The following is a 13809-nucleotide window of genomic DNA, read 5'->3' on the forward strand; positions in this document are numbered from 1 at the left end:
TGCCAAGAGCCTAAATCCCATTGCAAAAGTATAAATTCTAGCAGGAAACAATTAAAAAAATATATCTAATAATTCTACAAACAATAAAGTAAAAACACTTTTGAGTTACAAATTGGATGAAAAGCATTATCTCCAAAGCATGATGTCATCTGCTGCAATTCCAGCTTTAAACTACTCCTTGATGAGACATTATACTCAAGTTCCTAAAATGTCCAAAAATCTGTTTATCCATTTTGTTATTTGATAAGTGCTTGTACAAAGACTTAAAATGTACTGCTGTAACATGACTCATTTCCCTGCTCATTCAAAACAAATTATACACCAATTTTCAAGACAGGATGTGGAATTCTGTAACATCCCTCAATTTGGGGAAATGGGACTCACCACCAACTCCCAAGGGTATAACCATTCTTGAAGTAATGACACAACCTAATTCTGTGCTGTTCGGAAATGCTGCATTTTGTTTAATGTTTCTAACTAAAGAAGTTTTGACTCAGAACATATTTACCTAGCCTGAAAGCATAATATAATTTACTAAATGAATATGTATATCCACATATAAGAGCTTCCTCCTCCGCTACATTGTGTTCTGAAACAAAACAAAACAAAAAACCTAGAGCATTTACTAATTCTCAAATGCATATTTCAGAGATAAATAAGTCACCTGCAGGACAAACACTGGAGAACCATCCAGTTCCTCTGTCACACTGCCGTAGTACTCATTGACAGAGAACACAGGAGCCTCGTCGTTTTTATTCACCACGTTGACGACAACAGCGGTGTAGTCCTCCCACTTCCCATCCGAGGCCAGCACGTACAGCTTGTAACGTTTGGTTTGTTCATAGTCCAGTGGTTGGGCAATAAAAATGGTGCCCACCTCAGGCTCCACATCAAAAACGCCCCCTGTGTTACCTGCAGTAATCTGGTAGCGCAGTTTAGCATTGGCACCTGCAAAACAACATAGCGATCATGAGTTTCCTGAACTACTCCAGATAACAGATACTACTACTGTCTGATTTTCTGATAATTCTTTAGTCAATTGCATAAATATAAATTTATATAAATAAATAAATAGAAAATGATGATAATAATAATAATAATAATAATAATAATAATAATAATAATTCCATAGGTGTGTATGTGAAATAGGCCTAGATGTAGCATAGACAGTAACATTTACAGCTTATTAGTCTTTTATACAATACTGCTGGTGTTTTCTGATTCTCCTTAATGATTATCAAAATAGTTCATTATATAAATAAATAGGTAATTATTTTAAATAATACATAATCATGTATGCACAAATAAATGATTCACATAGATTTACATACTAATTGTTTATATTAATAGAGATTTTCCGAATACACATAAAAATAATTTACTTATAAATTGTAAGCACTAATACAGTTTCTAAGTAACTGCTGTACTATTTACCTGTATATACACTGCCTAATATGTTGAATTGTTGATCATTTTCTTAGCCCTGAATACTGGATGCTTGTAGTTTCTATTAGCTGTTACAAGCCAAAACAATGATACAATATATATATATATATATATATATATATATATATATATATATATATATTTACAAATAAAAGGAAACTACCAGACCCTACTGAAAACATTGTCTCTGGGAAGTAAAGCTAGCCATGCAGATCTAGATTTGGCATATTGTCTTATTTTCTTTATGACTCAAACTCTCCTCCTGTTTCCCACATGTGAAAATGTAGCTTGAAATAAATGAAGTCAATTACATTACTGGCAGGTTAATAAACTATAGCCGAGCCAGAATCTGTGCTCTAATACACGAGGCAGGGGCTGAAATCTCTAGAGCAAAGGAATAAAAGGGATGCGGCATGAGTAAGACACGTCATTCTTAATCTTGCATCCTCTACTGCGTCTTCCAACATTAAAGACAACCTTTTTGTTTGTTTGTTTGGCATTAGATTTACACACAGGACAGATCAGCTTCCTGTCCAACATGCCCTAAGCAAAAACAAGTGGATAAAGAAACTATAAATATATATATATATATACTACTGTATACTATTTACTACTGCATATATTTTTTTCATGCTACTGTTGGTCCCCTTCACCTTATGGCACCTCTCATGTCTGTGCCTTTGAGTTTCCATGCTGAAAGAGAGATAACGAACAAGACACAACGCACGGGCAGCCTCAATTCCAATCTAAATTTTGATCTCGCTATCGCCCGGAGCAACTCTGATAAATTACTAGAAGTATCATGTCGTTATCGTTTTGGAGGTTAGCGTTTTCTCAGGACTTTTATGAAAAGGGATAAGCACAAAGTAAGACAGCTAATACTCCCTGACATCACCAGAAGCCATTATGGAAGATCAGTTTAAGACTGATGTCTGTCATAATGAGGCTAAAGGCCCTGATAAATGCCTGATGATCAGTGCAGCAGCTTCTCACATCACCACAAGCACACCAGATGCAACAGAGCAGATGATTCACACAGGGAATTATGGACCTGACACGGCCAGCCAATGAGAAATGAGTGATGTCTCGACTGTGACGTGCTGCCGTCTGGATAGATTTACATGTGAGAGGGAAATGAAAGAGAGCTTATCTCAGGTTTTTTTTTTTTTTCTTGTGCTCGCAGTGTGCATATTAAAGCACCTGTGTTCGTGAGAGTGTGTGAGAGCCCCTTTCCAAACATACAAACGTTAAAAGTAGAAAATTAAATTTCCTTCATTTCAGAGAAACTGTTTAGAACAAAAACATTCTGGAAAGAACTTATTTATAAAATGGTATTTTGGGGTCTCAACATTAAAGGGAGATTGCACAGTCTTTGCACATTTTGCATGTGTTATGCAAGGAATAAAACTATCGTGGGTCATGAAAATAATCCAATAGAGCTTGGGATAATGCTGTTATCACAAATGAACTATTTTCTTATAACAGCACATCCTGGAGTATTGTATTCCTTTTACACTACAGTGATTTGCAAACAAGTACAAGTTTTTATCTTTTCATGAACAACACTTACTTTTTATTTTTCAATTTATTGTTCGATTTAGTTCTGTTCCTGGGAATGGCTTGTTACTGTTGAAACATACTGGAACAAGTGCATTGATTTGAACCCATCCTTTAAACTGCAACCAGAATTATAGTTAAAGGCATGGTTTTGTAGAAAATTAAGACCCCTGTAATTACATTAATGAATTATATAATTGAAGAATTCAAAAGTGCTGTGAATAAGGCTTAATTTTGTTTGATATTTTGATTCACTTTTTTCTTTTTTTAAACATAAATAAAAACTCAAAAACTAGTAATAGTCAAACAAATAAACAACCCGACCCTGCTAGAAAACGAAACATTCCTGATCTTTATTCACATTCATACCACAAGTATTGCCGAGAAACGTACACACTGAGTGAGGAGTGTGTGCTGTGTGCCATAAATCGAAGGTTGCGCTTTCAGTGAATGAAGCTTATATTTGTATGTATTCACATCTCGTCTTCATCCCGACTTACCTTCATCTTCATCATTAGCGCTAACGGTGAGGATGGTGGAGCCGACATCCGCGTCTTCATCCACATCAACTTCATACACCGTCTGTGCGAACACCGGCTTGTTATCGTTCACATCGCTGATGAAAATCCGCACATATGCCGTGTCTGAGGAAGACAGCAAACACACATGAGATTAAACAAATGTCTGTGATCTCAGTCTATCAATCTATATGCGTTTTTTTTTTTCCCTTTCACTGAACTCGTTCTTATCTTTCTGCCTCCCTCTCTCTTAATGAATTTAGAGTTTGTCTCATTTTGTCTCCCTTTTTACTCCCCCCCCCGCCATTTTTCATTTTCATCCTCTTCTTATTTTCACCTGCTGTGTGTCTCTACTTCTACCTCTATTTTAATCTTGGTTTCGAAGCCATCAGTATGTGATTGTTGAAGGATGGAGCCTTGTTGGACCCAGCCTTAGATAGGTTAAGCAGGAAGAAATGGGAAGGACATCTATTCCTCCCTCTAATATTGCTTTCTTTTATATCACTTTCAGAAGAGACATGGTTTATACTATATACTATTGTATACTATATACAATATACTTCTCAAGAACAGACCAATTATTTAAACAGGTTGTAGAGACAGCTCTGTAAAACGTATGGATCTAAACAACAGGGAAAAGCAACCATTCAAAAAATTATAATAATAATAATCGTGGCAGGCTCCAGTAGTTTCACTGGACTTCCAGTAGACTTCAGCTGTATGTTTCAGTATGTGTGAGAATGAGAATGCTGTAAACACTGTAGCTGTCATTCGGTGACAGGTTGACATGTTGTTCAGAGTTGCATTGTGAAGGCATGGTCATGTCATTGCAGTACAAATAAACAAGCATCGCTGGGCTTTGTCATTTCCTACTTCTGTGTTTTCTGCACTGCTTGTAATGCCAGTCACTTTGACTGGATTGGATAACTTCATTAGATTACTGTACATAGGACCTGATAGACCTGCCCTGACTGTGAAAACAGGATGCTATGGAATTTGAAGGAAGTGTATGACTAACTAAATATGAAACTGTTACATGTGTAGTGTCATCAACAGTACAGACAGCTACACTTCACTATCATTTCCCGTACATCACGGCTCATTAGAGCACATCACTACACCTTACTACAGAGGGACCCAAAAAATGTATACACAGAATAGACAGAATATCACAGAATATTATTGTGCAGCACATCACTAAAATACGTTCCAAATTCATTATTATTATGTGATGTGACACGACAACATCATGTCTCACTGCCCAGCAAAGCAAGATGGCTAGTCATACATCTTTACAGGGAAAACACAGACTAATTTTCAAAATTAAATGTCACAGATCTGCAGTGTTTTTGGTGTGTCTTTAGAAGATATCTAGTTTTAAAAACAAGAGGGTTCCCTAAAACCCTCAGAAGTGAAAAGGGAGAAGTTTGCCTTTATGATTTTCTGACTCCATTAAAATATGTCACACTTGCCTATACACACTGAAAAAAAACATAACCGCCAATTTTTAAAGCATCAGATAATCACTGCTGATTTATTCAGTCAGTGATTATTCCAGTGCAACTTTAAAGAGTCTAAAAAGCCTAAAAGCCTTTAATAAAATCTAAATAAATAAATAAATAAATAAATAAATAAATAAATAAATAAATAAATAAATAAATAAAATTTTATTTGTCATTTTATTCATATGTTTTCATAAAGCAGAGCTAAGAGTTGGCAGAAAAACGTATTTTGGTCCAAATAATTTATTGGCTGTTTCAGCTATTTTCCAAAATTCAGCCAGAGCAACTGACTGATGGATTTTCCACAGGTATTTTTCAGCAGGGAAACAAATTGGATGCTGTGAATGTTACAGATTTATTTCAGAAAACTGTACTGAAGAAAAATCTAGCATGATAGATGTGACAGCTTTGTGTTTTCGTATCTGAAACAGTCTTTGAATTGTTGTAAAAAGCAACTGAAATAGGAAACAAGAATAATCTACACGGAAACAAAACTAGAGATAGACTGAGGGCATTTTCATGGTTCGTTTTCCCCCTCAGATCTCAGATTAACGAGCAGATTTTGCCTTGTTGTCTAAATGAAATCAGTCTGGGCTTCAATTCAAGCAAACTAAAGCACAGATCACTTTTGGTTTATTGGTTTTCAAATTAATAACTATCTTAAGATTTACAATGTTGTGGCAAAGCATTTCTGGGGTATGGAATATGTATTAATAGTGAAACAGCAATAGACATATTAACTGTACTGATGAGCTTTGGAGAGCTTTGAGAAGAGGATCAGCCATCAGCTCTGTAGGTCACTCTGTATGGGAATAACAACAAACTGAGTCTATGAGCAGTCTGAGTGCGGAGTATGATGACCTGTGCAAGAGAATTGCTGACCCAAAAGTCTCCTAGGATGGCACTGAGGTGCAAACTGAAGGAAAATGGATGGCAAAGGACACAGTGGACCAGATGAGTCACAGCTATGGCAGAGAGTGAAAAAAAGTTTGCAGACTTGCTACAGACAGGGGGTGGACGGTGCAAGCCAATAGAAGTGGGATGTAGAGGCTTTCCAGCTCAGTCCCTGTGTAAGGCCTAAAGTCTCCTGGGCATCACAGGCATGCACAAGAGGAAAGCCATAAATACCACCATAGAGGCAAAAGCAAGAGCTGCTAGGTGGCTGTGGCTCAAAAGCAACAATCCCTGGACACATGTTACTTACATAAAGGTGGGGTGCTTGCTGGTGTCATGTGGTAATGCATGGATGAATCTAGTTGTGTTTGGTAGACATATTTGTTGGGTGAAATCCATATGGAACCTGTGTCACTGAGCATGCACTGAAGGTGCCAGTAGAGGTTGTCACATCCTTAGTCAATGGGGAGGCCAGTATGGCTATAGTTGTATTTGGCAGACACATCTGAGTGATAGTAGGTGTAAAATGAGGGATCCATATGGAATCTGTGGCACTGAGCATGTATTAAAGGTGCCAGTGGGGCTTGACACACCCCTAGTCACTGGGGAGACCAGTATGGCTCTGCTTATAGTAGGCAGACATGCTTGTGCATCCATACAGAACTGGTGGTATGAAGAAATTCAGAACCTGTGGCATCATAACACAGCAACACAGCAAGTGAGTGTTATGGCCAGGTGTCCCCAAATCTTTGACCATGTAGTGTCTATGCCTACTGACCATTTTTAAGAACATTCATGCAATCGTTTAATCAGCCAAGGGCTGTGGCAACAGCAATAATGTCAGCCCCAATTCAACTGTCCAGTTTCAGTGAGCCTGTGCCCACTGTGTCATCAGATTCCTGTTGTTGGCTGTCAGGAGTGAAACCAGAAGCGGTCTGTTGCTGTCGTAGCTTTTCAGGCTCAAGGTTTGACATGTTGTGTGTTCTAGGATGCCTTTCACTTCACCAGAGATGTCAAGAGTGGTAACATAGGTTTCCTGTCAGTTCAAACCAGTCTGGTCATTCATTTATCACCTGACCTCAGAACACTGCAGCTCACTGGATGTTTCTTTCTTTCTTTCTTTCTTTCTTTCTTTCTTTCTTTTCAAATGTATGTTACCTACGTCTCGTAAATTAATGATTTATCAGTATATAAATTTTACCGGTACCTAATTACTTTACACTAGTAATTATTTTGAGAAATTAATTACTAATGTAAAGCTTGTCAGATGCTGAATTATCTAGAGATTCTGACCAGAAATTACATTTCGCAAACATCTCACAAAGACTCACTCACTACAGCTAAGTGCATATTATATCAGATTTACAGCATAAAAGTTTGCCATAAAGTCTACAATTCCTCAGCAATAAAGAACTAATGAGAGAATGGATGACATGCTGAGGCCTAAGAGGCTCGCTGTGACTCATGCGGTGTTTGAGGCTGATTAGTAAAAGTTTCATCATATCAAGCATGTATAAGTGCAACTATATCAGTCATTACTCACCACTTCTGAGTCATTTCGTCAGCTGCCCAAGTGGTAATTTGTTTTCTTCTCTTTCTCTTTGACATAAAATACATAGGGTACAAAACTACTTCTAAGCTTACCTAAAAAAAACCCTGATATCTTTCTCTTTCATCAGTAATCTTAACCCTTAACTAATCAGAGCTGCATGCATGTTCATCTTCTGCTCCGTTTTGAAAGAATAAATCAATAGCTTTAGAGTATTCAGACTAAATGGACCCAGAAAACTTATTAGTCCAAAGCTTGTGTTAGGAAGCATGCTTGGCTGGTCATACCAGAGTTCGGCTGCCCGTGCCTTCCTGGCCTGGCAGACTCCCAGCCGTCCATGGAGTTCACTTCTAAAAGATAGGAACCCTTAGTTTCCCGGTCGAACACTGCCTCAGTGTAGATGGAACCCAGTTCTGGATCAATGCGGAAGAACTGATAGTCTCCACTGCGGTCGTTCAGCAAGGAGTAGGAGATCTGAGAAAAATGAAGAGAAAGGGGTGTGGGTCAGAACTTTAATATGAAACAAACAAGGCATAGAAAAAGGAAGATTAATTAATCTGCATTGATGCCCAGGTCCCCATAAAATTCTGACTGCAATACGACATAAGGAAATCCTAAAAGTCTAAACCAACTGGGTGGTGAAAAATAAAGGCTGTGATAAGTAAGTTAGTGAGTATATAAATAAGTAAGATTTGTTAAAAATGTTTAAAATTAGGATGACCACATAAAATCATACAAGAAATATAACAGCAAAAAACAAAACAAAACAATAAAATAACAAATAAAACAGCCAGACAAACAATGAGCAATACAAAATAAAAATACAAGAATATCTCTTTATAATATATCTCTAATATTTCTCTTTACATGCACAGGGAGATGTTAAGACAGGATTCAAGTTACAGGCTGACAAGTATGCTGTGTGGACATCAGAACCTAGCTAAATTAGCATTTTATTTATATATGTCTACTAACACATTCATGGCAGTTTAACAGGAAGGACATGATTGAAAAGGATAAAAAGGTATGGATGGTTTATTTCCACATCATCTGACTAACACAAGGGGCAATTATTATGCAGGGAGCACTTCTATAACAGCAGGTCTTGTATAATAACTGGTGCCCTGCCAGCTGAATTAGTGTGGCAAACAAAAAAAGGAGGGAGAAAGTAAAAAGCAAATGATATAATAAAAGACATGTAGGGGGCCAAGTTAATAAAATAAGCAGCAACCTCCAACTGTTATGGTTAAAATTGGCAGGCTGACCTGTATATACTTAGCAAATATACTTACTTATATATTAATATTCAAGCCTGCAAGTGATACTCATGATATCTAAATACAGTATGTGATTAAACACGCTTGTTGCAAGGTTGCTCAGACAAGCCTAGGACAGATTCTCTCCCCTAGCCAAAGCCTTGACATTCCTCTAGTAATTCTATTAAAAGGGTAAAGAAGAGTCAGAGCACTGCTGTTGTTGTTTTTTTTGTCCCTTGGATTTAATACTCAATTGGTTTATGCACACTATGTAGAATTTCTGCTAGGCAGAGCTGGAATAGGACCGAAGACTGATGACACTGTCCTCTAAGCTCTGCAGTAGAATAGATGTAATGGATGGATGCATGTGATGAATAAGCCTATGACAAAGCTTTTTACTCACATATCTGTCATTACTCATGCTTTATGAGCCTTTTTTGATGAGTTAGTAGACTTTTTTTTTCTTTTCTTTTCTCAGTAAAACAGCTTCAAATTGTCAGCACTTCAACATGCAGAAGCCATGTAAGATGGAAGGCTCTGTTGATTATAAGTGTTCAGTAAACATATGGAAGTAGAACCGGTCTGTAAATAAAGACCGAATGCATGCGATGTCTGTGCCTGTCAAGTACAAATAGATTTTGCTGTTGATCTTCTTTCGGCTGCTCCCTGTTTGCAGTCACCACAGCAGATCATTTGGTCTGCATGTTTTTTGCCGGATGCCCTTCCTAACGCAACCCTACCATTCAATCTGGGCTTGGGAACGGCACTGAAATTTAACTCTTCAGTGGCTGGGTTAGCACCCTGCCCAGGAATCGAACCCGGGCCACGGCAATGAGAGCGCGGGACCCTGCCGCTGGACCACCAGAAGGCTATCAAGTACGAATAGATCTACTGTATATATATATATATATGAATTTGATTTGATTAAATTCACAAGGATTTGATTAAATACAAGAGTAACTATTATAAGGTTGTGTGCACATGCTGGGGAATAAATTTAACTTGAGACAATGAGTGGGTTGTTGTGTGGGTTTGTTAATAAAATAAAATAATAATAATAATAATAATAATAATAATAATAATAATAATAATAATAATAATAATACATATGAAAAAACTAAATCGGTATACACAAGTGGTTTTTTTTTTTCTACCCTTAACCTCTTTAAATGTTGCTGGCACTAGATACGCAAATGTCTGGCGAAGTCTAATATAAAACAAATTTTCACCATTATACTACAAAGTTATAATTTTTGAGAACTTTCCAATTATTTTAAGATACTAAGGCATAATTCTATTAAACTTTCTCATTACTAAAACTTTGTAAATAGTAGATTTACCACTTGTGTTCAAATGGTGGAAATGGGCTTTCTTTAATTTAATACCTGTCCTTTGGTTGCATTAATTTGCACACGCAATCACCGCTCCCAAAATGACTTTCAGACTGCGGGTGCTAAATTAATCCACTGTATTTGCATTGACACTGCTGTGTATTTTCAGGTAGAAATACCCTAATTTGCATATTTATAAAGGCAAACACTAAAAAAAAAAAAAAAAACCTTGTTGTTTTACTAATTTGAAAGACGCAAATCCCCGTACAGTCTGTTTGTAAAGCAGCCTCCACCTTTTTTTCTATGTGTTATCAAGTTTGCACATGTTATAACTCAAAAGACCTTTGACGAAAGCAGGGCCTAATTATTTTTGTGTTGCACAGATATCCCTTTATTATCACATGTAATACTGAAACTAGCATGTGTTAAGCTATTAATTTGAACAATTCTGGGTTCTTCACAAGTCTCATATGCTATACAAAAATGTTTAACTATGTAGTCTAAGGAAACAAGAGATTAACAAGACCAGTAAAATAGCTTATATACACTACCAGTCAAAAGTTTGGACACACCTTTTAATTCAATGTTTTTTGTTTACGTTCTACATTCTAGAACAATACTGGAGATTTCAAAACTATGAAATAACACACATGGACTTAAGTAATCCATATGTAATGAAAAAAACAAAAAACTTTATTATTAAACTTTGTTATTTTAAGACCCGAAGGTCAGGTGTTCTGGAATAGTTCTTGCAAGAACAGTATTGTCAAGTGCATTTGCAAAACCCATCAAGCACCATGATGAAACTGGCTCACATGAAGACCATCCCAGGAAAGCAAGACCAAAAATTACCTCTGCTGCAGAGGAGAAGTTCATTTAGAGTTACCAGCTTCAGAAATCACCAGTTAACAGCACCTCAGATTAGAGTTGTTATGAAGGCTTTACAGAGCATCAGTAGCAGACATATCTCAATATCAACTGTTCAAACGAGATTATTGTGTATTTCGGCCGCCTTCAGCATTGTTTTGCAATGTAGAAAGAAATAAACATCAGGAAAGACCATGGAATTAGAAGGTGTGTCCAAACTTTTGACTGGTAGTGTATATCTGATAAAGTGATTTTCATTCAAACTGAGTGCAGCTAATATAAAGTCTGATGTTTCTCTATATTTGATATATGAGATATGTCTGCTGTTCAAAGCTGATTAGAATGACTTCTGCAGGCTGAAACACTTTGTTGATGAGAGAGATCAAAGGAGAATGCTAAGCTTGAGCTGACAGGAAGTCTATAGCAACACAAATATTTACTCTGTACGACCGTGGTGAGCTGAAAAGCATCCCAGAACACACAACACATCAAACCTCGAGGTGGATGAGCTACAACCGAAGAAGACCACATCAGTTTTCACTCCTCTTAGTGAAAGGCAGATAGATAGATAGACAGACAGACAGACAGACAGACAGACAGATAGATAGATAGATAGATAGATAGATAGATAGATAGATAGATAGATAGATAGATAGATAGATAGATAGATAGATAGATAGATAGATAGATAGATAGATAGATAGATAGACTTATATATACTGTATACTAATATTGTTTATATATTTATTTCTTTTAGGTTATGTCTCCTGACTCCAAAGGGGTAATGACATAAATATGCCAAAGGTGGAACAACATGCTTATTTATAAACTGTACTGTCTTCATAAACATTGCTGTTGCATAGAACTACTACTGCATCTCACTTTTGGATTATTCTTCTAATCAGCTTGCAATCTAATCAAATTGTATACCAAGCTTCTTTTTCCAAGTCATCTCTGTTCAGGCATGTGGTGCCTTCTTCTCTTTGAAGTGTTTGTGTTTATTTTACGTTACGTTTAACTTCCTGGAATTTATTTATTTATTTTTTTGAAGAAACTTGTGATACTGCATCCTCCTTTTCACTCAGAAACTATAATTAATGAAACATTTGCAATGAATTTTCAGAAGTTTCATAGTGTACCTTTCCATTTAAACCCAGATCGAGGTCATTGGCAGACACCTGCAGAACCAGAGTCCCAACCTCGACCCCTTCTGTCACAGAGGCCTCATAAATAGAAGAGGTGAAGAATGGAACATTGTCGTTCACGTCTGTTGAAAGAAGCAGACACATTCTGTGAAAACTCAGCACTTTTCATATAATAATTCTCAGCACTTTTTGTATAATAACATGGTCATGACCTTGCCATGGTATTTCCAGTATTTTGGGTACACTGACAGCCATGGAGAAATTAAAATATAGCAGAATATAACTACAGAGGTGCCTTGAGTTTTCCACAGATATGTTTGTGACATGTTTAAGATTTGCCTTTAATTATTGTTTACTCTTTCGGACTAAGCTGCATGGATTTTGTTAAAGTTTAAAAAGTGATTCATCATCCACCCAAGATGTATTATTGTCTATCTTTAACTGCCAGCTAAAATAGAACATTCTGACCTTGTCATGAACAGAAATAGAGTAAAAAAAAGACATAAACATATGACATTATATCACAGTAAACATTTTTAGGTTAACATAAACAGCAAACAAACAGCTAACAAAATTCACAAATGTGATTGTCAAACACTGAGCATGTGAGATTCAGATTCAGATTACTGTCATGTCACACAGACACACACACACACAAATATATATGTGTATAATGTGCAATATTTGTCACAACAAGTGTGTGTGTGCTTGTATGTGTGCCTCCCCTTGATAGTGGAAGGGAAGTAGGGGGAGTGAAATTTAGGGCAAGATCTTTAATGGGTCGAACGATCCAAGGCACTAATCGCCATCTGATGTACTTCGAGGTTTTTAATTTTCTCCCAGCCAAAGTCGTAATCCATGAATTAAACAAGAGGTCCAAATCCATTACAACTTCTTCCCTGCCCCGTCTGCCTCTCTCTCTCTCTCTTTTTCCCTCTCTTTCTCTCTCTCATCTCTTCCTTTTTCTGTGGTACTAGTTGTGTTTTTAATTGTGGAAGAAGGGCATAAATAAGCGAAGGAATGATTGGCACTGATCTGCACAAGGTGTCCACTTTTAAAGGGGCAACAGCTAAAAGCAACCTCATCATAAACCTCTTATTGGATTAATATTAGGCACAGGGTGGGGTGGGGGTGCAAGGATCCTCGATCAGTATTAGAGTGCACTCATAAATGGAATAGAGCAAGAGATTCATGCATGAGTTGAGCCCAATTATGGCTTTGGGGAAGAGCCAGTAAATTACATAGGATGGCACAGAGACTTCCTTGTGGAATTAGAAATGCAGGGCTATATTGAAGGAGAAAAAAGGTGAAAGAAGTGTTAAAATTTGGTATTTTAAGGTTTAAAGAAAAATAGGTAAATATGGTTCAGGATCTGAGAAAGTGGATTAGAATATCATGAATGTATATCAGGACTTTAATAGACAGTGAGGAGGATTAAAGCTATAGAGGGAAATGATAATAATATTAAATAAATAATAAATTAATGCTTTATAAGATCAGAGGCAAAATAAGTGTCATTTTCATCTCTCCATCAGTCCATTTGTCCATCCATATATACATCCATCCAGTTCTATTATCTTCACCCATCCATCAATCCATCCATCCATCCAGTCCTATCATGTCCATCCATCCATCCATCCCTGTTATCTTCACCCATCCATCCATCCGTCCATCCAACCGTCCATCCATCCATCCATCCCTGTTATCTTCACCCATCCATCCATCTGTCCATCCATCTGTCCAT

General features: G+C 36.9%; 1 protein-coding gene across 1 annotated transcript in view; it reads right to left on the bottom strand.

Moving 5' to 3' along the window:
• Window positions 1–13809, bottom strand: part of si:ch211-186j3.6 (neural-cadherin) — a 225120-nt gene that overhangs the window by 99371 nt on the left and 111940 nt on the right. Inside the window, exons 14-17 of the mRNA XM_058382382.1 lie at window positions 12060–12187; window positions 7754–7940; window positions 3504–3647; window positions 665–948 (exon numbers count right to left, since the gene is read on the bottom strand). Of these exons, the coding sequence (XP_058238365.1) occupies window positions 665–948; window positions 3504–3647; window positions 7754–7940; window positions 12060–12187 (743 nt within the window). The remainder of the gene's footprint in view (window positions 1–664; window positions 949–3503; window positions 3648–7753; window positions 7941–12059; window positions 12188–13809) is intronic.

Source organism: Hemibagrus wyckioides, linkage group LG27, assembly GCF_019097595.1.
Source record: "Hemibagrus wyckioides isolate EC202008001 linkage group LG27, SWU_Hwy_1.0, whole genome shotgun sequence".
NCBI classification, from domain to species: Eukaryota; Metazoa; Chordata; class Actinopteri; order Siluriformes; family Bagridae; genus Hemibagrus; species Hemibagrus wyckioides.